The sequence below is a fragment of the Panthera leo genome, chromosome C1 (genome assembly GCF_018350215.1).
Source record: "Panthera leo isolate Ple1 chromosome C1, P.leo_Ple1_pat1.1, whole genome shotgun sequence".
NCBI lineage: Eukaryota > Metazoa > Chordata > Mammalia > Carnivora > Felidae > Panthera > Panthera leo.
In genome coordinates, this window is record NC_056686.1 from 61,792,124 (window position 1) to 61,820,025 (window position 27,902).

The 27,902-nt window shown below is 42.0% G+C and overlaps 1 protein-coding gene across 1 annotated transcript in view; it reads left to right on the forward strand.

Moving 5' to 3' along the window:
- LOC122227592 (serine/threonine-protein kinase TNNI3K-like) overlaps nucleotides 1–22,178 on the forward strand; it is a 295,054-nt gene extending 272,876 nt beyond the window's left edge. The window contains exons 25-26 of the mRNA XM_042952200.1: nucleotides 18,359–18,438; nucleotides 21,665–22,178. Of these exons, the coding sequence (XP_042808134.1) occupies nucleotides 18,359–18,438; nucleotides 21,665–21,741 (157 nt within the window). The 3' untranslated portion in view covers nucleotides 21,742–22,178. The remainder of the gene's footprint in view (nucleotides 1–18,358; nucleotides 18,439–21,664) is intronic.
- The last annotated feature ends 5,724 nt before the right edge of the window (nucleotides 22,179–27,902 follow it).

Below are 27,902 nucleotides of genomic sequence, written 5' to 3' on the forward strand. Positions count from 1 at the left end.
TGACCATTGTTAATCTCCTAAACAGGTAGCTGGGATCCAGGTAGAGCAGAGAAATCCAGATGAAGGAGATCTATCAATATCCTTCCAAAGATAGATCTTAGGAAGTAATTACTGTCTGCCTTAGTTCCCACCCTTCTCACTTTTCCAGCTCTCTCATGCTGAGATTCACTGGCTGGGGATTGTTCTTTTTAAAAATCTGGTTCAGGCTCTATTGGAAGCTTAACATAGCAGGTGAAGCATTCAGGCCGTGATGGATCAGAGCCAGACACAAATAGGAGGCTTGGACTCAAGGGCTTCAAAGAGAGACATTTAGGGCAGTTCTGTGCTTGGAGCTGCTGCTGCTTGCACTTGCGAGGAGCCAGAATCCAAAGGATACAGCTGCTGCAAATGTGCAGGAATAAAGGGACCGCGTTCCTCGTGTTCCTATGGGGACCTGGGCAGCTCGGCTTACCCACTCCCTTAACACGGTTTCCATTCAGCCTGGTGTCTTACATTAAAAGGTAGACCAAGGGGTACACTTCCAGAGTCGTGCTTGGGGGATAGTTGTAGTGGGCGTTGCATGACTAATTCCTCCAATGTAGTATGGAAGACTTAACTCCTCAGGATACTATATATTTAAAACACAGCACGAGAAAGAGAGACTCTGACTCTCCCCCACACATTCCAAAAATGTAGATCAGTTGTTTTCTTTCTTTTTTTTTTTTTTTTTAGTTTTTTTAAATATTTATTTATTTTTGAAAGACAGAGAGACACAGTGTGAGCAGGGGAGGGGCAGAGAGACGGAGACAGAGTCTGAAGCAGGCTCCAGGCTATGAGCTGTCAGCACAGAGCCCAACGTGGGGCTCGAACCCACAGGGCTCGAACTTGGGAGCCGTGAGATCATGACCTGAGCCTACCTGACCTATACTACATTGGTCACTCAACTGACTGAGCCACCCAGGCATCCCTGGATCAGTTGTTTTCTAAGTCTCTAAAGTGTGTGTGTGGCGGGGGTGGGGGTGGGGGGGGGTGCACACACCTGTGAGAAATATCTAGGGAAGCAATCCCAGCATAACATTCATTTTCTGGTTGGAATATTGATTATGGATTCAAATCTAGTTTAAAAATTGGTGTTTTTTCAGGTTCAAAATCCATTGTCTTTTTACCTTAGCCCCTGACTTTAGTGGAAACTTTGCCTATTTGCCTGTAGAGGGAAATCAGCACGAGACTGAATTCATAAAACTCAGCTTCTTATGGTCCAAAGCATCAATAGGTCCACGATCAGAAACCCAAATTTCTAACACCAAGCCCACTTCCACTGGAAATTGAAAAATCCAAATTACTAATGAGAGGAAAGAACCCCATGCATTCACTTCACTCCACAGATCACAAGACTTTCCGTGATATAGTGACACTGTAAAGCAGGATGTTCTGATTCTTCTCCTCCCTGTTAAGGCGAGCTCACTCACCTCAGGCAAAGCACCTAGCCTTTCCGCTCTGTAGTTTCTTCATGAAAATAATGATGCTAATAATAATAATAATACCCATCCCTCATGGTTGCTGGGAAGATTAAATGATATTTTAAATATATATGTGGAATAAATATTCTAACACTTATGATGTTAAAAAGTGCTCTTATAAACATTATCTTAATTGACACTTCTGTGAAACATACGGCTTTGTAAAGTCATGTATTATAGAATTGTGAGCGTGACATTCACTATTCTCTAGGCCATCCATCTAAGAGAACAAGGCAGTTCTCCTAAGCCACAGTTCCAAAGGTATGGGTGCATATGGAGTTCTTGCTTTCACTAGAGAAGTGCTTTTGCTAAACTTTGGCAGGGGTGACAGCCCAACTGTGACCAGCCACAAACACAGTTGAGTAATTTTTTGCTACAGTGTCCACAAAGACTCCAGTGAATTCTTCTATGTGAAAAGTCTTTAAAGCACACGGTAACTATGTGGTAATTGACAGCAGATAGTATTTGTAGGCATTCAGGAGAGCCTGTGGGGTTATTTTAAGAGCCTGATCTCTGCCCCATGCAGCTAGTTATGGAAATCTGCAGAAGGCATGCTCTGTGGGCCTGCCTAGAATACAGGGGTGTGGCCCTTGTATGGGGAGGTGTAGGCCCTCTTCACCTGGTACTCTATGCACTCCAGGGCTGATGCCCAGCCCCATTGGCTGTGGCCAGACCCAAGGTAGGGCCAACTGGTAACTCACTGGAGGGCCTCTACAAACCCTTTCATGCTTAAAAACTGTACACAAAAATGCATTGTTAGCAAAAAGCCACATAAACCCCTCCAGAAAGAAACTCGTAAATGATTTTTCATTTTTCTCAGTTCTGAGGGCTGTGGATATTCTTTAATTTAATTCATTCATTCATTTAGCAAATATGTATCCAGGGCTTACACTTCTAGGTTCTGTAGTACAGCAGCAGATAAAAACAAAGTAACCCCTTCCCTCATGGAGCTTTTATTCTAGTGGGGGAGGAGAGTGACAGACTTTTATTTTATTTTATTTTATTTTATTATTTTATTGAAATGTTTTTATTTATTTTTGAGACAGAGAGAGACAGAGCATGAGCAGGGGAGGAACAGAGAGAGGGGGAGACACAGAATCTGAAGCAGGCTCCAGGCTCTGAGCTGTCAGCACAGAGCCCAAAGCAGGGCTCGAACTCACAGAGTGTGAGATCATGACCTGAGCTGAAGTCAGACGCTCAACCCACTGAGCCACCCAGGCGCCCCAACAGACTTTTTTTTTTTTTTTAAAGAAAATTCTGTAGTATATTAAAACAAAGGTGAGGAATAGGGAGAGCAGAAAGAGATGTGGTTTGCAATTTTATTTTATTTTTTTAATGTTTATTTATTTTTGAGAGAGAGAGAGGAGGACAGAGAATCCAAAGCAGGCTCCAGGCTGACACCAGTGAGCATGATGTGGGGCTGGAACTCACAAACCGCAAGATCATGACCTGAGTCGAAGTCAGATGCTCAACCAGCTGAGCCACCCAGGCACCCCGTGGTTTGCCATTTTAAACAGAAAGATCAGGGAAGACCTCACCCATGAGGTAACATTTGAGCAAAGAGGTGAACAGAGTGAATTAGAAAACCAGAAGCCTCTAGAGAAGAGCATTCCAGATTGTGGGAACAGTAAGTGCAAAGTCCCTGAGGTGAGATCATGTCTGTGAATTCAGGGAATGGCCTGGAGACCAGAAGGAGCAAAATAATCATAGGGAAGAGTCATAGGAGACAGAATAGAGAAGTGACAAGGGGCCAGATCATGAAGGAGGCTCAGGCCATTGGGAGGACTTCGGCATATACTGAGATTCAGACACATGCCACCACAGGGATCCGAGCAGAGAAGTCACATGATCAGGCTGCTTTCTAAAGGATCACTCAGGGCACCTGGTGGCTCAGTCGGTTAAGCAGCTGCTTTTGGCTCAGGTCATGATCTCACGGTTTGAGAGTTTAAGCCCCACATTGGCCTGTGTGCTGATGGTGTGGAGCCTGCTTGGGATTCTCTCTCTCCCCTCTCTCTGCCCCTTCCCTGCTACCCTGCTTGGGTGCTCTCTCTTAAATAAACAAACTTAATTTTTTTTTTTAAATAAATAAGTAAAATAAAAGGATCACTCTACCTGATGTACTTTGTGGGACTGAGAGGAATGGCAATCAATTAATTTGTTCTTTTAAACCTAATTTCCTCTCATTCAATTATTTAATAAATATTTTATTTAGCACAGGCTGTGGGCTAGGTGCTGGGGAAGACAGATGTGAAAAAAAGCAGTGATGAACAATTTGACAAAGAACATACTAAAGAGGGCAGCTAACCAAGTGAGGAGGAAGCCGACACAAAAGTGAGGCACAGGAAGGTTATGTAACTTGGTCTAAAGCCACAGCTCTGCAGGGGAGGGAGGTGCCAGGACTAGAAACCTTATGCCCCTGAGCACGTGGCCAACCTGCACTGAGTGCCGGGGCTGAGAGACAAGGCTGGAGGAACCACCAGGAGTTCAGTTCCATCAAAGTCACTTTTAAAATACGTGTGGAGAGCATACTCTATGCCAGGCCCCAGATGCCGGGGCCACAGAGGTAAATAACCAAACGTGGCTCCTGTTCTGAAGGAGCGTGCAGTAGGGAGTGCACATATCAAGGCTTAATAAACACCAGTATAAAAATAACCATGGAGGTCTAGCTCACAAGCCAGCCACAGAACACTTCTTACAGAATCCATAGTCATGTTCCTGCCAAAACAGAAGGCAGGAGCAGTTGTGGGCTCAGCAGGAAATGTCAAACCCTGAGTTGCCCCAGGATTCAAAGAAGCTTCGCAGCACTTCACACAAGAGTGGGGTAAGAGCCCCCACGTTACTGGCAGTGGAAGAGTTTTCAATAAGAACAAGGCACCCTAGCAACATAATAACCATTTTGTTATTCAGGGTCTGACAGCAAAGAATACACAGAGGAGGGGAGGAAAGCTTTGGTGTTGTATGATGAGGCAAAAGGTCCCCGAGGTTTAGTATACATTCACTTAAAACAAAAAAACATTGCTTGTAATTTTGTAACCTCCTTAGGGTGTTTCAAATGGTTTGTGAAGATCAATGTTCCACATGTTCAAAGAGTTTAGGGAGTTTTAAAATCTCTCCATTCAGACTGGCCTGTCATAAAGAACAAAGGAACATGGAATTTCTTGCAGGGATCTGAATTCACACAACAGAGCCTGGAGATGTTAAATCAACAAAGATGGCCTTTGAACTTTCCTCAATCCAAAAGGGGAAACGAATATGTACTGCTCTGTAGGTGCCTATCTAGATGCCACTTTTATCTTCCATCAATAAAATTGGTTTTGCAATTTTTACTTATATACCCACCAAGGGACCATTATTATAAAATAGTGGTTAAAAGCTTGGGCTCAGACGGGCCTGAGTTCAAATTCAAGCTCCACCACTTATAAGCTGTGTGACTTTAGGGAAGTTAGTTGAGCTCTCCAAGTCTCAAGCATCTTACCTATAGGATGAAAATAATGATGTCGCAGTGAGCGTTAAATGAGAATACACTTTGTACACATCTGACATATGGTAAACGCTGAATACGTATAATTTTTTTTTTCTGTTTTGCCATTAGCTCATATATTTTAGTCTTAATTATTCCTCTTCTAAGACAAACTACTAAAATGAAAGATGCCTGGAGAGCCTACTTTCATTGGGATTGCATTGTTTGGCCCAAAGGTGGAAGACAGCTTCGAGAAGCACCACATAAAAGGTTTATCTCTTGCTCTAAAGGAGAGGTTGATAAACTATGGCCCATGGGCCAAATCTAACTCTGCCTGTTTCTGTAAAGTTTTTGTGAACACAAGCACACTCTTTTGTTTACATATTGTCTATGTCTGCTCTTGTGCTATCATACCAAAGTTGAATCATTGCAACAGAGACCATATGGTCTACAAATTCTAAAATGTTTACTATCTGGCCATTTACAGGAAACATTTTCTGAGCCTGGCTCTAGGAACTAAAAACTCCAGTTTTCTCAAGTCACATAGCTCTAAAACTGCTTACATTGGAAACTCCTCTCCCCATGGAAAAATAATAAGTCTACCTTCAAGAAGTCAACACATTTACTCCAACTAGTCAGTGCTAGGTGCTATGTGAGGCCCCAGGGACACTAAGATTCCTAAGACAGGGTCCCTCCCGATAAAGAATCCACAGCCCGCTTGTTGATCAGGTGAATATGCAATATGAGGCGAGTTCTGCCAACGGTGAGAGCAAATGGCTGGGGCAGCACTGTGGACCCTGAGGTTCCTTCTTCCTTTCCATATGGCCATCACCTCTATCCCAGAAGGCATGTTTGAAGAGACATCTCCATCGTGTTCCATTTCACTTTCATATCTGGAAAGCCATACCACAAACCAGTGAAGGGATGAGGATACCACAACAAAGAATCCTTCTCAGATTTCCCTGGCAATGAATGACATAGAGGGTGGAATAGGCTGGACAGGAAACAGGAATAAGGAGCCCTCAGTGGAGGTTACTGTTCCAATACATGTAGCTGGGGGAGCACAGCTTGTTCCTGAGGCTAAGAAAATGGAAGGAGGCTGACCAATGAATCAGAGGTAAATAAACAAAGATTAAACTTGAATCAATGAAGTTGCTAGGGAGGAATCATCACTCATTCATTTAATACATATTTATTGGGTGCCTAGTTCATGACAATGAGTTTAAGGCACTGGGGAACAAGACACAGTAGTACACAAGATAAGTCCCTGCTGTCATGAAGCTTACGTTCTAGTTGAAAGAGGCAGGCCATCTTAATTTGTATTTCTTCCGAAACAGACCATGAGACAAGGATGTGAGTGAAAATTATTTTTCTGGGGTATGATCTCAAGCACAGTGAAGGAAAGAGAAGGAAGAAAAAATAAAGGGATATGTATGTTAATGAGTAAGTCACTGCTGTGGGCAACGAAGGCTTAATTTTATGTTGTAAACTCTGAGGGTATAGACCATGTCTCAGAATTTCCCCAACAAGCAGCAAGGACACTGGAGTCTTTATCCACCAACTCTTGTTCCTCACTGATGGTGACTCATTTGGGTGGGTGGGAAGGAGCATTAGCTACCCCACCCCCACCCCACCTTTAAGTACAGAGAAACACAGGAAACCATGAGCATGTATGCAAACTTCTAAAGGTGACTTCCCAAGTAGACCAAGGTATACAGGCAGAGTACTGTATCTGCCTATACAGGTGACAATGGATAAATACACAAAATGAGATTGTGGTAAATACTATGCAGGCAGTTAGAATAGGTTGGTAGGCTAGAGTGACTGGAAAGGTAGTTTAGATGGGCTGGTTAGAATCATGAAATCAAGGAAGAAGCCTGGGAAACAACATTCAGCAGGGCTAAAGAGCAAAAGTGCAGAGTTCATAAGACAGGAAAAAGAGGAGAAATAGAAGGCCTCTGTTGTGGACACAGGATAGGAGGCAGGCAAGAGTGTCACAGGGTGAAGTCCCAGGTAGGTAGCTAGAGGTCAAACCATGAAGACTTCAGCAGCCAGGACAGGGCATTAGAAGGTTGATCAGCCACTGAGGGATTTTCAGCAGGAGTGTGACAGGATGTAATTAAGATTTTAAAAAGTCCATCCTTGTTACTCTTCTTTTCCTTTCTTCCCCCCACTTCCTAAATGCCTTAGTCCCAAAGCCATTAGATAGGGCTGAGCAAGAGTGACTTCTCCATGGGGTGTGGAACAGGATGTTTGAATCCAAGTACGGTGTGGAGAATGTCCATGTGGATGGTGAGAGTGGTGGTGGGTGGCAGCTGGCTAGCATGAGGTGTCAGAGCTAGAGTGGGAGGAGGAAAGAGTTTTCATGAGGGTTTGGGGCTACCCAGCCAAGGTGCTAGAGCCCAGGTATGGTGAGGAAGGCATCTACATGGGAGAGCAACCTGGCATGGGAGGCCAGAGTGCAAGCCTGGGAAGGAGGGCATGCATGAGAGGGGTCAGTGAAGAAGTTACCCCACATAGAGTGTCAGAGCCCAAGCACAGTGGGAAGGGCATTCATGAAGGTAGGTGGTGGCCACTGTGGTTCCATGCAGATTGAGAAGGGTATCAGTTACAGGAAGGTGCTTGATGTGGTGAAGTTGGAGCATGAGGGTGGTGAATAGGGTATAAGTGTAGACAGGCAGCCCTGTCCTAGTGACTGGAACCCACACAGGGTGAAGAAGGCGTCACACCGGGCACAGCTCAGTGGAGCCCAAGGTAGGTGAGGTGGCACCTGCTTAGGGCCGACAGGTGGGAATGTAGCCCAGAGTGGGGTTTCAGAACACAAGAGGGTAAGGAGAGCCACCTGGAGATGACAGTGGAGCCCAAGTGGGGTAAAGGAGGACATCTGTGTATGTGTTGATGGACGCGGGTGTGACAACAGTCAGGGATTTGTACTTTCCAGGGCACTGATCATATTAAGGATAATGGGAACCAGGTTTCTCATTGTCAGAGAAGAGTGTTAGAAACATGGAAAGGGAGAAAACTAGAATGGGCCTTGTGACGTTGGATTGTATTGGAATTATATGAGAGTGGAGGAAGAGGTCTGAATGTGTTTACACATGTATGTATGTACATACATGTTCTTCAGTTTTGCCTGCTCTGTGAGAGGGTCTGGGAGCAGCAGCATTTCAACCAAGCATCTAGGTCTTGATTTCTAAATACTATTCTCCACTAAAAGTAAACAGGGTACTTTGGAGAAATGGCAGATTTCAAGGCTGGGACAAGGAGTGTACAAAATAAGCCTGGAATGTCTGGTGCCACAGAGTAGAGAGGTTTTCAAGGGTGGGTGTGTATCAAAGGGACAGCTTGACGGGGCTCTTGCTTGCCAACTATGGGATAATTTAAGCATCAAAATGAATAATGACAGTAACCTTACAACCCCTTGAATAAAATAATAACGAAATTCATACAGAAATAAATAAATGAAGATACTGAAATTTGGTTGAGATATGGGATATTTATATAGTCTCAAAGTAACACCCCACAAAATCCTTACTAATTACAGAAAGAAAAAGAGTAGTTTCGTAGTTGAGAGTCCTGTCAGACACCGCCTTAACCAAGTAACGAAAATAAAGAACACAATAATGGGACAAATCAAAATGTGATGGGATAGAGTGAGGAGAACACAGCAACACCTGTGTGATGCTTCCCACATCACATGTAATTTTAATTTAATCATTAGTAAACCTCAGATAAAACCAAGTTGAAGGATAGTCTGCAACATCACTGGCTTGTCATCTTCAAAATTGTCATGAAACTCAAGTAATGACAGAGAAACTGTTTCCAACTGAAGGAGATTAAAGAAACGTAACAACTAAACACAGTGTGTGATTCTCAGCAAGAATCACACACTTCTCGCTGTAAAGTATTGAGATAATGGGCAAAACTTGAACGGAGTCCGAGAGAAGATGAAATCAAATGATTATATTAGGCTATGTAGGAGAATGTCTTTATTTTAGGAATACACTAAGGTATATGGGAAATGGTAGGCAATCAGATTGGCAACTTACTCTCAAATGGTTCAGGATTAAAAAGAAAATTATACCATGTTTGCAACCTTCCTTTGTTTTGAGATTGTTTCAAAACAAAAAGTTAAGAAAAAAATTCATACATTTACTTTGGCCACTTCATTTCCCAGGTCTTTGCACAGGCCCCAACCTATTTCTATCCCAGTAATTCCCTCCCTTTGAGAATCCACTTATCCTGCAGCTCCTGTGTGTAGGGAGGGTACCCTTTATAGTATACTGTGTCCCCAGGCATTGAAGTTCACCTGCACGTGTCTACATTTCTATTTACCCCAAAGGGTAGAGTACATGTCCATCACACTCATATCTGGGTTCCTAGCACTTAGCACTGAACCTGGCATTGTGCTTGACAATCAATCATGAAGAGAAGGAGAGAGACAAGGTTGTGGGTATAAATTTGGAATCATTTCTAGAGCTAACAGTGTTAAACGGGAAAAGCAGATGATTTGGGTCCTGCCTAGCCTACATTTGAATTACAGCTGTGTGATCCTGGACAAGACTTAAACTTGTTTTCCACATGTGTAAAATGGGTTGTTAGGTGCAGCAAATGTATGTAATAAGATTGGTGGGGCATCTAATAGACTGTGACACTTAGCAGGTATGCAACAAAATTTGGTTTCTGTGTTTTCTTTAAAAACAGGAATAAAAATTAACAAAGAAGTCTAGAACCCCAAGCTGTATCCTGATATCACTATAACCTTGATATATGAACTTGGGTAAATTATTTCACTTCACAAGGCTTCAATTTCATTCTTGGTAAAATGAGGTGGGAAAATGGAGGAGTGAGAAGTGAGCTTTATGACCATCATGCTCCTAAGATCTCCTAGTTCTAATATTTAAAATACTTCCCCTTTTTGAGGGGGAATGATAGTAAGTACAGAAGGTGAAGGATAAGAAGGATGTTTGCTGGGGTGCCTGGGTGACCCAGTCGGTTAAGTGTCCAGCTCTTAACTTCGGATCAGGTCATGTTCTCATGGTTTGTTAGTTGGAGCCCCCCATCAGGCTCTATGCTGGCAGTGTGGAGCCTGCTTGGGGATTCTCTTTCTCTCCATGTCTGCCCCTCCCCCACCTATGTGTGTGCACGTTCTCTCTCTCTCTCTCAAAATAAATAAATAAACTTAAAAAAAAAAAAAGATGTTTGGTATATTTAAAGGATGTTCCTCAGTTTTGAAAGCAGTCAAGGCATGCAAAGTTCACCTCCTACTGGATTGCACAATTCCTCATTTATACCTGCTTAAAGTATAGGTAAATTGAGAGGTGGTAGTATTGTTACGTTACTGTTAAGCACATTAAAAATTGATGAGCCATCAAGGAATTAGCGCACAGTTTCAATTCTTGCTGCATTTTTCCTTGTTCATAATTCTTTTCCTAATTGCTTTTTCCCTTAAAAATGGGGGAGCTGAGACCTTGGATATTTGCCTAATGGCTCAAACAGAGCCATGACCCATTGCCAAGTCTTTCAGGCCTTTTATAGCTGGGGACATTTGCCACTGAAAGAAAGCTGATGGGTTTGATTTTCCTGAAAGAGATATTTTGCACTGACCCCTGGCCCCATTAAATATTTTGGCCATTGCCCATTCACTGTAATGGGAGCAATAAATTTGTTTTAATTTAGGACATTATCAAGTAGGGAATATTGACAAAGACAAAATAATGTTCTGAAAACAGTGGGATGAAATCATGAATAAATAAATATGTTGAACTTAACTGATAAATTAACAAATGCTTATTCATAAGAGTCTGACTGGACTATTTCAAAGTTAGGCCAAAGGTGATCCCATTTCTAATAGAAATGTCGCCTCTCTTTAGGCCAGAGAAAAGGTGGGCTACATAGAAAGACATTGTAAGGCATGGAGAGGCATTTATCCCTTGTGACAGATCTGTTTTAAATAGATCTATTTGTTTTCAGCTAAATGCCAAAAGGAGCAGCCAGATGACTCTAGTAGCCTTTTCTATGGCAAAGCGTTTACTTTCCTTGTGTAAACACCTTTATTAGGGATCTCAGCAGGCTGCTTCTCTATCTTTTCTTTGTATTAGTCCCTTAGATTAGTGTCAAAGAACTGAAATTCTGGTTAGCTGTTACCTGTATGTGTTTCATGTTGAGTGAAAGAAATGACTTTTCACTTGGATACATTCCTCTTGAGGAAGGGGATAAAGGTGCATATGGCACTGATCTTCTTGCTAATATTCTTTCACAAGTAACATCATTATGACAGATGGCAAAAAAAAAAAAAAAAAAAAAAAAAACACACCACAAAGCATATTTGCAAAGCTGTGCGGCCTTGGATGGTGTTGCCTGGGCAAAGTCCAAATGACTAACTCTTCTAGGTTACAGGTAGCCTGAGGGCACTTTTAGCTGCGTAAAAACTAATTGGACCAACTTGAATGGAAGAAAATTGTGCCTGAAGTCTTTAATCACACCAGTAACCTAATGGTTTTCTGTTCAATATAGCCGGAGCAGTGTTTAGGAAGATGAATCCATGCATGCAGCTTAGAAAACCTTGCACAGGATCAGAGAGTTGTGGAGAGTTATAAACATCTTATTTAGAAAGGTTGGGTAGGGGAAAATAAAATTTTCTTAAAGATCTAACAAAGCAAGTCATGAGAAAGCTGACTCTGGCTTCTTTATGATGATAAAGGATATTTTTCTATGAGGATCTTAGTGTTGGTCTTTATATGCAAAGAGTGCAAAACTGTAACTCATGACTAATTCAGTGAGCTCCTCAGATGGAAACAGAACAAGAGTTTGACAGGGACTGCTATTAAATGTAGTGTGCTTTAGAAGAAAGAGCATGGACTGGAAGTCTGAAGACGTTTTTGTTCAAGTTCTGTCTCTGCCTCTTGTTAGCTCTGTGAGTTTATTCAGGTTGTTCAAATTCCTGAGCCTGATATAGAATGGAGGTAAAATTAATGCTTTCCCAGATACCTCATGGAGGTTTTGTAAAAATACTCTAAGCTAATTGATATAAAAGTATGCTCAAGCTATAAAACCCTCTACAAATATAAGAGATTATTATATCATTATGGTAGAACTTAATGTTGTAGGTCTCTTTGTTTTTATCTAGTTGTTTTAATTTCAGTCTTGCTTTCAATCCATGCAGACTATATTCATTTGCTCTAATTCACCCAATCAAAGACCCCAGCTCTGTGAAAACCATACTTGGACGAATATGATAAAAATGGTTTCTTTTGGACTCTATGCCCACCTGATGTCTTCTTTGGAATGTAATTCAGTCAGAAGCCATTATGACACTAGCAAATACTCTGAGAATTTATGAAATCCCACAGCCAAAACCATGATTCATTGCTCCAGTACCAAAAGCATTTGGCAGGCTTTTGTTTGGAAGCCACAATACTGGCTGATTTTGAGGCTCTAAATGGGGCCATTTGAACTCATTGTGGCACTGCCCGCTCCTGCCACTCTGAAGAGATGACACCAGAGTTCCCTGGACTCTCTTTAGACAGTACTTTTCTTACTTCCTCATAGGCCCTGGTTAACAATATACCTTTCTGGATTAAGAGATGACATAGTGTGGGAGCACCTGGGTGGCTCAGTCAGTTGAGCATCTGACTTCGGCTCAAGTCACGATTTTGTGGTTTGTGGGTTTGAGCCCTGCATCCAGCTCTTTGCTGTCAGCCTGTCAGTACAGAGTCCCCTGCAGATCCTCTGTCCCCCTTTCTCTCTGCCCATCCCCTGCCCGCACTCTCTCAAAAATATGTAAACATTAAAAAAGAGAGAGATGAATTAGTGTTTTAGAGTTTTTCTCCACCCCTCAGGCATTGCAACATGAATATTCTACAAATTTATCTTCTTTTTAAAAAATTTTATGTCTCTATTTTGAAAGAGAGAGAGAGAGAGAGAGAGAGCAAGCAGGGGATGGGCAGAGAGAAGGAGAAATGGAATCCTAAGCAGGCTCTGAGCCGTCAGCACAGAGCTAGATGTGGGACTTGAACTCCCGAACCATGAGATCATGGACCTGAGCCAAGATCAAGGGTGGGATGCTTAACTGACTGGCGCCCCTACAAATTTATTTTCTATAAAAACTTTTGTGAAGGAGCTCAGGAGTTTTTAATACCAGACTTACACAACCCGTCAGTCAAATCCTTAATGATGGGTTTATGTGAAAGTGATTTCTCCACACTTTTCCTTTGCTTCAACTTAGATGGCAATGCGGTTCTTCCTTTGAAATAGACCACGAAAAGAGATGGTTCCTTCAGGCAAATAGCACGGTTCAGTTACTATTTCAAATGAAAAGTATATAGACAAAAAGCTACAAACACCACCTTGAGTAGTAGCAGTAATGTGTAGCCAGGTATGCTGTGGCAGGTATAGGGAAATGAGGCACTCAGCCATGGACAAATGTCAGACACTTCAGATAAGGAAGATAAAAATCTTCTGCCTGAGTGGGAAATGTAATCTCAAGCTGCCTTTCCAACACATCAAAGCCAGTTTCACGAAATCTACATGGTTCATGAATACCTTCCAAAGAATCTTAGAATGTAAAAAACAGAGGGACCTGGAATGGCACATCACTTGGATCCCTCTACAGCACCCACGGCCACGATGTACTCTAGCCATACCTTCAAAATTTCCAGGAATAGGACAGTACCCCCTTTTAGAACAACTCAATCTATTTTGGGACAATTCTAACTTCAGGAAATGTGGTGTTTTCTTTTAACTATTCCCAGTGTCTAAGGCTCAGCTTAACCCTTTGGAGAATGTCACCTACCTGAAGTCTTGATCAGTCCTGGATATCCACCCAGTGACAGTTCAATCCAACCACTTGTCATTTGGCACAGATCTCCCCCTCTTACTTACAAGCAATCAGGAGAAACAGTGTCCAGCATCTGAGGAAAGTAGATGTGCATATTTCCCCCTTGAAATTTATCCTCACCAAAAAGAAATAAAGCAAATCTAACATGATGGATTTTTTCTTTCTGAATAAACTACTCATTCCCCAGTGCACCTTTGTAAGAAACGATGGCCAATGACTATGTTTATCTGTACATGTACATCACAGAACTAATTTGAACTATTTAGCCTAAAATAACTGAAATTAATTTTAGCACTAAAAGTGAGATGTATCAGTATAATGTGGTAGTGTGCAAAAACTAACATAAAGATTCTATTCTCTTTATTTTTTTAATGTTTATTTACTTTTGAGAGAGAGAGAAAGAGAGAGAGAGAGAGAGAGCATCAGCATGGGAGGAGCAGAGAGAGGGAGACACAGAATCCAAAGCAGGCTCCAGGCTCTGAGCTGTCAGCGCAGAGCCTGATGTGGGCCTTGAACTCACAAACTGTGAGATCATGACCTGAGCCCAAGTCGGACACTCAGCCGACTGAGTGAGTCACCCAGGCACCCCTCTGCTATTCTCTTCAAAAGAGAAAATTTCATTACACTGTCATTAAACATATACATGAAATCACTCATATAATATTCTATATCATTGATATATATGCCTCTGTATGATATATAGGTCCTTTTAACATAAAGAAGGCCACCTAGTTGACCAGCAGTATTGAAACACTGCAAAATCGAGTGCTTTTCTTACCTGCCATTGGTTCACATTTACTTTCATTCAATTCATGGGACAGCTGCATCACTGGAAATGCCTATTTTCACTGGCCACAACTTCAGCCAACAGAGGTCCCGGTATGTCTCTTAAACTCTGGGCTTCTGTGAAACTCCTGCTGAATTCTGGATGTGCATGAGTTGAGGACAACTACTTCCATGGATCAGGGTTTGGTTTCTTCTGCTTTGTTTGACCTGGGCACAGTTAGCTTCCATCTGTCTGTCATCCTAGAACAGCGTCCAGAACCAGCCAATGTGGTATCTCCTGGGCAGGAAGGTTAAGTCCCCTGGCATGAATTGCATTTAGCAACTGAATAAATAAGACAACTTGGAGATGGGCTTTTATTCATAGGAAACCAGATAGCCTTTTTGATGATAAAATATTTATTCCCTATTATCTTGTTGTTGCCAAGACCACTATGTACAGCACATTTCTTAAAAGGAGCTGGAGTGCTTAAGAGGTTCTAGTAGGTAGGTAAATTTTAGGGTATTAGTAGGGTAAATTTTATCTTGAAAAATATCTTGAATGACAGTCTGTTGCCCAGAACCGAGTGTGGTTTGCCATTTAATGTTGATTGAGATGATCCCATGTCCCACTTTATGGCAATACTTTTTCTTTTTTAATCATTGCTCCCCTCTAAGAAACAGCTTCACATTATCCCTTAAGAAAGTGAGGCCAAACTTGCAGTCATTTTAAGGCAGCTAAGTGGATGAAGCAGTGTGAATTTATATTAGATTTTAGAAAAATCTCACTTCTCCAGGTGAACATTTTGTAATAATTTTATTTTAACTATTTACAAAGTACCAGCTAAGCCCTGTGGGAGATCCAAAGATATCAGATGGGATGTCTGACCTCCGGGAATAGGCTGTTTAGTGGACTTCACTAGCATACAAATACAGGCCGTTGCCACACACAGAGGCAGACTCTGATAAGCACTGTGCTAGAAGTACAAAGTACTAGAGGGTATGAAATTCTAAGTGGGGTTTCCAAGAAGACTTTGAGGAAACGTTTCCTTTGAGTTGGACCTTGACACATAATAAAAGTAGGTAACATTTATTGAGCGCTTACTACATACTAGCACTTCCCAAAATCTTTTAAACTTCTTAATCCTTTAATTCTCATGATTAACCTTATAAGTCAAGTGTTGTTATAATTCCCATTTTATAGTTGCATAATCTAAAGCAAAGAGTAGTTAAATAACGTATGCCCAAGGTCATTGCTAGTAAGTAATAGAGTCAGGATTCAAATTCAGGGAGTGTAGCACCAGAATCTTCCTTCTTAATGCTTCCCCTTAGAGACAAATAAGATGTCACTGGGGCTCCTGGGTGTCCCAGTTGATTAAGCATTGGACTTCCGCTCAGGTCATGATCTCAGGGTTCATGCACTCAAGCCTCGCGTTGGGCTCTGTGTTGAGAGCTCAGAGCCTGGAGCCTGCTTCGGATTCTGCGTTTCCTTTTCTGTCTGTCCCACCCTTGCTTGTGCTCTCTCTCTGTCTCTCAAAAATAAATAAATGTTAAAAAAAATGTAATGTAAAAAAAAAAGATGTTACTAAGCAGACTCAAGTAGTGGGAGCGGCTGAACCACAACCGTGGAGGAAGGAAAATTCAGGATGTTTTAGAAAGTACAAAGTCTATTAGCGTGGCTTGAACTTGGGGTGAAAAGATACTGAGGAATTGTAGAACATGAGATACACACAGAACACAAGTAGGTTTGGAAGCAGAGGGTTTGGAACATGGGCCTGAGGAACCGCAGTGGGGAACAGGGGAAAGTCCTGGCAGGATTTTTGTTACCAGAAGACCTTGTACAGGGGAGGATTGAGTGACCTAAGAGAAGGACATTATTTAAGGACCTATCAATTAATTAAATTGTTCAAAACTTTTTTTTTTTTTTTTTTTTTGGAGTTTCTCCTACGTGCCAGGCACTGTAAGTGTTGAGTATATAGCAGGGAATAAGGGAGATAAGATAGACAAGGCTCCCAACTTCATCGTGTGATAGAATATATAAGTAAATGGATAAATGGACAAGATAATTTTATATAGCTTCATGTCAAAGAAACACATTGACATGAGATAGAAAGTGATGATAAGCCAAGGAAATGCCACTTTGGAACGGTGGTCAGGGAAGGCCTCTCTGAGGAGGTGATGTTGCAACTGAGGCCTGAATGACAGAGGATCCAGGCATGGGTGAAGGCAGGGCAGTGGTTCATTAAAGCAGAATTTGGGTTCATTAGGAAGATCATTCCATGCAGAGGTAGCAAGTGCAAGAGCTCTGGATTAGGAAAGAGCTTGGATGGTGTAAGGGACAGAAAGAACATCATGAAGTGCTTACCAAAAGATGGGGAGAAGGGTACGAGTTGAGGTTGAGGTAGGCAGGGCCAGGGCCTTGTAGGTAAGGGGAGAGCATTGGAGTACATTTTACTCTAAATGAACTGGGAAGACACTAGAATGATTTAAGTAGGAGAATGTCTTAATCTGTTTTATACTGTGAAAAGAACATTCTGGATAATATATGGAAAATGGGTTATCAGGAGACAGGAGTGAAAGCAGGAACATCAATTAAGAGGCAAACTGCGGAGATCCAAACAAGAAAATTATATGGCCCGGATCTTGAAGGAGAAGGCAGATGAGTGGATTAGGGTTCCATGATGGAGGCAGAGCTAAAAAACATTTGCATTAGGTGAGAGTTGTGAAAAAAAGAAAAATTTTGGCATAAGTAACTGAATGGTGTAGTGCCGGGAACCGAGATGCGAGCTCTGGCTTGGGACGGGGGAACTGAGAGTTCTGTGAGCACAGTGAGGGGAGCACTGGGGGGAACTAGGGAAGCCTCCTGGAGGACGCTAAAGTTTGGGTGAGACATGGACACAAGAGAAACCACAGATATATGATTAACTGACAGATGTGATTCGACATGAGGGTGAGGGTTTTGATGACTTCAGGTTTTGAGTCTGAAGAGGTAAAAAGAAAACAAGCCCATTAACCAGTGTGGTAAAAGGGTAGCAGAAGTCTGAGGAAGAGAAGGATTAAAGAAGAAATTCCTGTTTGAGTACCGGATAAGCACACAGGCTTTGGAATCTAAAAGACCTGGGTTTGAACCATAGATGAGCCAGTTACCAAACCTGGGTAACAAGTTACTTAACTGCTCCGCCTCAGTCTCCTAATCTGTAAAATGAGAGAAACGTTTGGTAATAAGGATTAAATGAGATGATAGATTTATGCGTTTAATGCATTGGAATCATGCAGTAAATCTATTATCACTATCTCATGTAATTCCGACTATAATAACAGCAATATAATAATATCTCTTGGCATGTGTTTTACTGATAGTGATTATTACTAAGATAATACTCTGGCTATTAGTTCCTTTTAAGAAATACTTGCAATTATATTAACTCAGGATTTAGATTCAACACTCCTTTTTGTTACATTTAATCATCCAAACAAACTGGAAATCATTTATGTACTTTTCCCATCTTACAGGTTAATAAACTGAGGCTCAGAAAGGGTGGCGTGCCCAAGTTTACACAGCTGGGAATCGTAGCCTACCTGGAAGAGCCAGCACTCACACCGAGATATGACTTACTCCAAATAATTCTGAACTCTCTCCCAACTAGTCACTTGTAGCATAAAAACACCTTTGTATTACTTTGCCAGTTTTCTGGGATCTATCCTGAGTGAATAAGATGTGTTTTATAAAAATGTTGTTAGCAAACCACCACCGTAATTTTCACAGTGCGAAATCATGTGTTGCATGGAATTTTCCAGTGCTGGACAGTGTTCTTCTCAAGGCCTGTCTTTGGAGGAGATGAAGAGGGGTCTTCAATTATCACCCATTGACAAATATGGTAAGTACATAGATTGTTCAGAATGATTAAGGAAACTTCCCCTAGGAAGGTGATATTTATTCATAATAAGGAAGAATAGATTCTATTTTATAATAGGATGCTTTAAAAACAGTATGTTATAAAAGTACAAACTTTGATCTTATGTAACTCTGCATTTACCTTTGAGTTTACTAATGTGTGTGCATAAGTGTGTAAGGATATGTGCAAGTATATCAGAGTGTGTATATACATGGAAGAAGAGATAAGTCTCCTGCATCTTGTGATATTCCAAACACCCCGTTGCCACCTTCCTGAGTTCACTGCCTGTAAGCCTCACATCACAGGTATGTAGGGAGGAGAAAAACAAGAGATGAGTTTCTACAATTATGTCATATGCTGGGGGAGCTCCTCCCCTTTGGCAAGTACCTAAGGGTAAATTGTAAACCCAGCCATCCCCTCAAAAACCTAGAGAGGCGATGGAGGTATCACTGATGGTATCTTTTTGCACAGGTCTACTTTAGAAGGAATTAATCAAGCTCTTTGAAATAATTAACACAGTTCTATGCAGGCCCTTGGAAGCCAGAGGCTGGGTAATCACCCTTATCACCAGCTGCCATATTAATGTGCTAGGCCTGTAATGTCCTTTTTCCAACCTCTAAGCCCGAGAGTCTCTATATTTAATTGGAATTTTAGCACAATGGGCTCATTTATTCATGGGAACTTTCCTTGACAATATGGAGGACCGAAAAAAAATGTATGTCAGTTAAAGAGATCAGATTTATTACAAGAACTGGGTTTGGGGAAGAATAAATTGGATGATGTGTTCCTGGTTCTCTGATTTAGTGAATGGTAATAGACCCTGGAAACCCTCAGCTTTGGGATCCTCACCAGTGCACCTCGTTTGCCAAGTATTATTACCTAAGGCATTAGAAAGCCTTTAAGAAACGAAGGAAAAAAAAAATGTTCTGGATAGATGCAGACAAACTACTTGGGAACATTAAAGAAAGGAAACTTTGTGCTCCGACTCCCAGGACGTGTCTAGAATGCAGCCGAGTGCTTTTTATCATCAGCTTTACAACATAATTGGCCAGTCCAGTAACCGGGGAAAATGTGCTCTAAGTGTCACATCATCACATTTTTTATAGATATACTATCGTTTTTTCAAACCTTTACAGATGTGACCACACAACCACAAAATATAGGGCACGCTTTGAAATGTGTGCTTTGACCAGAAGTCTTTCCTTTCATGGTGGATGAAACATTTCAAGATGAAGCATTTCGTTAACCTAACGATCTGTTTCTTAAAGGAATAAGACTTTGGGCAGAATTCTTCAAGATGGAGAAGACAAAAGTAATGCAATAAGGCAAAAGTTGGGTTTCCCTATGCATGTTTGTGCCAGAGTTGAAGAAAACATTAGGGTGTTTGAAGGGAGTGAGAGCCCCAACAGGCAAAGAAGATATATTTAAGATCTCCCTCTAGGAACATCACGTAGTACAAGAAAGAATGCTTTAATTGCCCTCCATTTCCATTTTATAAACCAAGTGTGGTAAAATAGCTACATTATGAACCGTTTCTTCCTCTCCACCCTCAAAGACAGGGCTAGAAAATGAAGATAAAATTACATGCATTGCAATTTTCTCTGTATGTGAGACCTTTCTCCCTACAGCAACAAAATGTGCAGACACGGCTCAGTCTTTTCCTAAAGCCTGTGGTCAAATTTCAGTTGGGTTCCTCTTAAGCCAAGTGGCCACACAAGGGCCTGTCGTTCAACTTTGGCAGGATGCATCAATAAAAAATGTCAGCACCCAGGCCCTGCTGGTTTTGCTACCCGTCCCAGAAGGAGAGTGTCCCCCCTTCTCGCCGCCACACACACACACACACACACACACACACACACACACACACACGAGGGATGTGCACTCACAATCAGATTTCCACTGGAGCATCACAGGCCAGTAAAATCGCATGTGGTACACTAGAAGGTTATTGATAGCAATAAAAGGATTGCAAGCTTATGAAAGCATCTATCCAAGCCTGGAATGAAGGTGCAGTTTCAGTCTGAACAAAAGGAACTATTTTGCTTTAGGATGTAGATTTTATGTAGGTCCACCCGAAATTAGGATTCAGTGGTGTGTATCCTGCCTCCCCTCATCTCAGCTTCCCCTGACCACAGCCTTCCTGCCAGCTGACCGGGGTCAACCCTGCTGGAGGTGAGCGAGACAGGCCAGTCAGCAGCAGCCCCAGCACCTCCTCTCTGGAGAGTTTATGTGCTGCCTGAGAGACGTTGACAGAGACCCTTCTTATGAAAATAAATAAGCCTATCCAACTGCATATTGCTAGATGCCTTGATGAAAATGTAGATGGCTGAGTTGGTTCTGAAAACTCAGCTATCACAGGGAGCAAAAGCAGCAATAGCTGTTGACAAATGTGCCCATTTTCCCAGAAGCAATGAACGGCTTCCTCACTTGCACTGGAAAAGTTAACTGCTTCCCTGCACGTGTCCTGTGTTCTCTAGGACAGCGGCCGGATCCTGAGCCACTAGCTGCATTCTGTGGACACAGGGCTACTGCTTCAACGAGCAGCAAATACCACCGGTATTTAGACCTAAGCATTGAAGTACACTTAAAAACCGGGTGCTCAGGGAGGAAAAACAAAACAAAACCCAACCAGAGCTGACCTGCTGTAGAGAGTGGCTCTTTCCTTTTTCTCTCTGCTAGTTCCACCTTCTTTTTAAAATTGCCATTTGCTCAACACTCACTGTGTCACACACTGTACGGATTGTCTTACCAACGTTACCAACCTTACAAATAAGTGACGTTAGTGTTCCTATTTACAGATGAAGACACTGGGGCTTAGAAAGGTTAAGTGGACAAAAATCACAGAACCGGTAAGTAGTGGGGCCAAGGTTTAAACCCACACTGGCCTGACTTGAAAGCCCATGATTTTAGCCATCGTGATACACCCCCTTCTGGAACAGTCCCCTTCTTTACTCCAAACTTGGCCTGCGTGGGTCTGAGTCACACATCCATCATTTGTGTTCCTCTGGTCTCAGCTCTATGTTTGCATTTTAAATTTTGCCTGTGTTTTACGACTGCCTGCCAGCAGCCTTCGCCCAGACTCTCTGTTCACGTGAGCCGAGAGGAGCCGCTTGGCAGCTGTGGTGCACTGGGTGAGGCCGGTTAAGAAAAATTGGGAAGATGGACTGAAAGGCCGATAAGTAACAGCTGAACTTCTATTCTGATGCAGGCTACGTGTCCGATCCCATGAGCCCGATGCATTTCCATTCTGGCCGGAATAGTGGCAGCTTTGAGGACAGCGGCTGACAGCGTTCCGCATATACCTAAGGAGAGATTTCCCCCAAACTGACAGCAACAATTCCTACCGTGGCAGGCTTGCTTCCAATTATAATATTTTACCCTCTAAGGTCTCCTTAAATTGGCTTGTTTATACTGGTCCTCTTTAATTCCCTACCACAAGTTGGGCTTTGGATTTATGGCTAAGGAATGAAATGCAAAGGAACCAAGACAGAATGTATGTAAAAAATTTGTTTGAATTTTGTAACTGAAAGAGCAAATTTATATCATTACTTGGAGATGGGGCCTAAGACTATGGTGGGCACTTCACAATGATTATGTTTTCCTAGACTGAATTATGTGGACTTGCATTTGAGAGCCACGGGTTTGATTTTGTAGAATATTGTTCTTTTTCTTCTCTCATTAAGTTACCTCTAGTGTTCAGCTCTGTGATTAAAGGTTCTTTGTTGGCATCCAAAATGGATTCAGAAGTGTACTGACGTCTGAGTAAGTGTTCTTTAAGACATATTGGTACAAAGAAGTAATGACCTTCAGATCAAGACGCTTGCAAAATACTGCATGTACTTACTTAGCCTCCTTTCTACCTCATACCGAGTGCTCTGTGGTGTCTGGGCATCCTGTTACTGTCAGCATCAAGGTGTCATAAATGCTACTGGTACAGTTATGACAACTGATCTGCAAACGCAAACCTGCTGTTCATACCCGAGTCCGGCACAGTGCACTGGGAGGATGTCTGAGGTACCCCTGGCCTTCCTTCAAAAAGTGAGAAAGCTGGGGGCACCTGGCTGGCTCAGTCAGTAGATCATGGGCCTCTTGATCTCAGGATTGTGAGTTTAAGTCCCACATCAGGGGTAGAGTTGACTCAAAAAAGAGAGAGAGAGAGAGAGAGAGAGAGAGAGAGAGAGAGGGAAATCTGCTATCCATGTTCATTCCACTCAGGAAGAAGGGAGTCCTTCCACCAAACAAAATAGTTTTTCTACTGAAAGGCAGACTTGGGAAAAAAAAAAAAAAAAGAGGCAGGAAACTATGAAAATTCAGTGTGATAATTACTGCTTTTAATCTTGCTAATGAAAAAAAAGAGTTAGTAAAGGAAGATTGGGTAGTCGCTAAATCAAGGTTTCTAGATCCCAGCACTATTTACAGGTCGGAGGGAATCATCTTTGTGGGGGCTGTCCTGTGCACAGTGGGGTGTTTAACAGCTTCCTGGCCTTTACTCCCAGATGCCAGTAACAGCTCCCCTAAAAAGCCTCCAGACATTTCTAAATGTGCCCTGGGGGACAAAGTTGCCCCAGGATGACAGGATAAATCCTGAGAGGACAACTAGGGTCTTGAGGAGCAATGAAAGGAATCTAGAGCCGAGCTTTGACTACATTTAGACAAATCTGCTTTCTTCTCCTGAGCAATGTGGGCTCATAGACAAATGGAACTGGATGGGAAAAGTGCTGATTGTTCCTCCCATGTCTGTGGTGAGCTCCTTCATCCTCCCCTCTCCCCCTACAGATTAGAAATTACGTTTCTTGAGGGCAATTTCTATCAGAACAACGACCCCATCTCTAAAACCTCTCCGAGCCTTTTCTATGACCTGTGGTTACAAAGTTGTAAGTCCTCTGAACAGCTTGGGGCTAGCCTGTTACAGTCCAGTAGAAGTTAAAAGCACGGAACTTCCATTTACATTCATTCCTTTTTAGCCCCCAGCCTCTTCGTCTCCCCACCCAGTCATTCTGGAGTCATAGATGCTCTTTCCCACCGTGCAATTTGCCAAGGGGCTCTCTAATACACAGGAACAAGGAGCTTGAAGTGGTCATACAAGCACAAAGCTTTCTAGTAAGGAGCTGGCTGAAGAGCCCCTGTCTCTACATCTCTCTCTCTCTAGGCCTCTCCTCTGGCTGCTTTAGGAAATGAGCCGGCACCTAGCCTGGGGTGGCCTTGATCCTTTTATGAGTTGAGTTGAAAGGAATACCTTAGAAAGTTAACAAAAATAATAATATAAGTAATTAAGTAACTTAATACCCAGTTTTAACTAAAGATTCACAGTAGGGGTGATGATTATATGTATAATCAGGACAGCGCTGGGGTAAACCTGCAGTCCTTCCAGTTTCCCATGGAATGCAGCCATGTCCTGAGGAAGGACAAAATTTATGTCTGAAATTTATGTCTGAAATACCTCTTTTAGAGGGGGATTTTCTAGAACAAATTTGTGACACTCCCTTTCTTTGTTTCCTTTAATTAGCCACCTCCTCTCTCCACAATGTATCTCCCTACGTTAGTGCTTCCCTCTGGCTCTTGTCAAGTATCTGCAAATAATGAGACTAATACGTCTTGATTCCTGAGAAGGGGAACCTTTTCACAGATGCCAACCTGTAGCTCGCAAGCCCTTTTCATTACTGCACCTTTAATGGGGCCCAGCTATCATCTCAGAGCTAGTCTTGAGATCATGAGGCTGTGTGTGTGTGTGTGTGTGTGTGTGTGTGTGTGTGTTTTTTCCTCCTTGCTGAAAAATGTCTCACTAATTGCTTTCTTTTTCTGCTGGTAAAAATGAACTTCTGTGATCATGTTTTTGCATGCTTAGCACATTACATTTTTTTCTATGTGCATGCAGCACTGAGCTCACTTCGAAGATGTTCAATTAGCTATAATTGTAAGCCAAATTACAGCAGCACCAGGAGAGAGTTATTCCAACAGAGTGATTATTTGGGTTAAATTATTTCCAAAGCTGACATTTCCCTGGGAAAGAGGAAAAAATGGATGCTAGTGGTAGAGGAAAAGGCTAGTGCTAGATAATACATCTGAAATGAAGGACCTGATTTCTTTCTCTCTCTCTTGCTCTGTCTTAATTTCCTTTCCTTTTTTTTCCTTCCTTCCTTCCTTCCTTCCTTCCTTCCTTCCTTCCTTCCTTCCTTCCTTCTCTCCCTGAAGTCACTCAGACCTTCTACGGTACTTGTATAGCCTTGGGCAAGTCACTTAACCTATCTGAGCTCCAGTTTATTATTATTTGTAAGATGGTAATAAATAACATTTCTCTTGTAGAATTGCTATAAGAATTGCATATAATATAAAATGCATTGTATAGTTCCTGGAACACCATAGCAGATATTGTTGTAAATATTGTTTATTGTTATTCTTAAATCACCATGCAGCCAAAGAGCTGTACTACAAGAGGAGAGCATGAGAAGGGTGGAGATTTTTTTCTCTCATGCGGCAATAACCATCAGTGTCCCTAAAACCCCCTAGCAAATAGCAAACTTCTGAGCTTATCCTTCTGAGGCAGTGTGAGCCAAGATCCAGCAACCTTAGGATGGTCTTATTTTGTAATGTCTTATTTACACCTGAAATCAAATTAGAAATCAAATCCTTTAAATCAAATACAAGAACCAAAAAAGCATTCTCCAACAAGGAGGATGCTAAGTAAAAATAGCAAGAAAACACATTTATTGAGCACTTACTATGTGGCAGGAACTGTTTTTGGTGATTATAAGTGCTATTATTTCACTCATTTCTCCAAATAACTCTGGAAAGGGAGAAATATTTTTTTTCTTTATTGCTTAAGTGGATAATGAATCTAAGCTAGTATAGACTGGAACCAGGTGTCAAAACTAGGTTTGCCTTGCACTAGTATCCGTGATTTGTTCACTACCCAGTACTGCCTCCTTTGTGTGGAGGGAACAAAATAAAAATAGCAAATGTTCACAAGCCAGAACTGTGGTAAAAGCAAAGAAATCTGCACTTTTGCAGTCCTGGGGAAAATTTGGGAATTACCCAGGAGAAGTTTCAGGGACCAGAAAAAACAAACCTTTCCTGATTGCTGTGGCTCATTATTGCAAAGTAAAACCAAAAATATAATCATCATCATTTTCTCTGTGTTAATTATGGAAAAGAAGGGGCTGGAATAATCTCAAGGCTCAAAAAATACACATTGTTATTTTCTAGGCAGAATGAACCAGAAATGATTGACAGAAGCAAGACTCTCACCGTGATAAGCAGGAACAAAAAAGTTATGAGGGCAAAGCACAGCAATTAGGGAAGCCAAGGAGTTTCACGTTTTCCACTCCTCATTAGCACACTGGGTAGGAAAAGCAGGGAGAGATAGTGTAGCCATTACCGGTAAGATTTGAATACCTTATTCCTTCCTAGTTTTGTGTTGCTTGAAGTTACTCAAGCATGCAGACTGAAGAGCTCCCCCTGATCCGTTCCCTTCCATATTTCAAGAGCCACGAGGGCAAAGATGAGCCATTTGACATTTGCAGTCCCTTCCCCGGTATCAGCTGAAGGCTCAGCTGCTGAAGTAACAGACTGTGGTCCAAGACTGTCAGCTCAATTAGCACCGTATGCAAAACATGATGGAGAAGCAAAGTTCCTCTCCCTCCTTGGACATCCTACCTTTTATGAGGCTAACTGGAAATAAAAAGAGCAGGGGTTGCCCATTTCTCCTCAGGCCAGAGATCCAAGGCAGCACAGCGGCCGACCCAGTGGCAAGGCACTAATTAAATTAGGCTTCTTGAATTGAAACACTGCCACGGGTGCCAAGCCCTGCTGATGAGGACACATCTCCAAAGCACTCTCAGTCAGGCTTTCTGTGTAATTAGTGAGATAAAAAGAATATTATCTCAAGTATCTGTCTTTTAAGCAATGGGCTCATATGCAGAAGAAAGGTATCTTCGCCATCTTTAAAAAAGGGTTTGAAGCTCACTGATTTCACTAACCTCCATCTCTTCTTTTATCTCAACTAATCAGTAAAGGGTAAGACTCCAGCCAGACCATGAAATGCAATAAAAATCATTTGAATGTTGGTTTGCCCTTCAGTTTTCTACTCATATAATAATTGGTGGTCTGCTCAACGCCACTTCAAAAATGAATCCTCAGTGAAGAATACCAGATTCTTCTTTCAGGGTTTTTTTTTTTTTCTTTCCCGAAACTCAAATTAGTCTAAGGGGGAAAAAATCAATGTCAAGATTGAGGATAATTTGAAGTAATCAGAATAAAAATGAATGGGACATTCGATGACGTATGTTTATCCTATACCAAGTGCAAAACTGCAGGAAACAGAATAGCATAAAGCAGTTCTTAAATGTCAGCCTGTGTCAGCATTACTAGAGGACTTATTCAGATACAGATTTCTGGGTCTCAGCCCCAGGGTTTTAAAATCAGAAGCTTTGGAGTGGGGCCCAAGCCTTTGTATTTCCAATAAGTTCCCAGGAGATGCTGGTGCTGCTGGTCCTGGGACCACATTTTGAAAAGCACTGACATAGGGGTACCTGGGTGGCTCAGTTGGTTGAGCATCTGACTCTTGATTTCGGCTCAGGTCATGATCCCCAAGTCGTGGGATCAAGCCCTGAGTTGGACTACACACTGAACATGGAATCCACTTGGACTCTCTATCTCTCTCTCCCTCTGCCCCTGTCCCCTGTTCTCAAACTCTCTTTAAAAAAAAAAAAAACAACAAATAGAGAAAGAAAGAAAGAAAGAAAGAAAGAAAGAAAGAAAGAAAAAGAAAAGCACTGACAGAGTGGTTAAGGGTATAAGTGTTAGAGTCAGACTTGGTGAAGTTCTATTTTTTCCCCTCATTGTGTGACCTCTTGTGGGCAAGTTACTTAGTCACTTTCATCCTCAGATTTCCCATCTGTACCTCACAGAAAAGGTTAAGTAAAACAATGCATGAAAAGCACATATCCCGGTGTGAGGCACATGATAAATGTTCCATAACAATTGGCCATGCTTTAATATAACATGACTGAGAGGGGAATCAATCAAGCACTAAGGGCTAATCATTTATTTCCTGGGAAACTAATGAAAGGATTGTGGCTGAGAAAATTTAAGTGTTTGTAAGACAACACCTAAGTTAAGGTCCAACAATTTAGGCCGTATAACAAAAAGAATGAGAATAACACAAAAGGCACAACATGGATAAAATTATAACCAGACTTGCAATGCAGTTAAATTAAACATAAACAGTTAATTACTAATGTCTCCAAGATTCAAGCATTAGACACCTCTTAAGGGTCATTTCAGATCTTCTTGGCCTCACCTATGCCATTTGCCATTAAGTCACCCACCATCACCATAACCAACTTCTTGTGGGCAACCTGACCATGCCTTGCCTCAGGTCAGGCTAGGTCTCTACTGCCCTGCACCTCCCAGATCACTGCTATTAAGCTCCCTCCCTTATTGCTTGA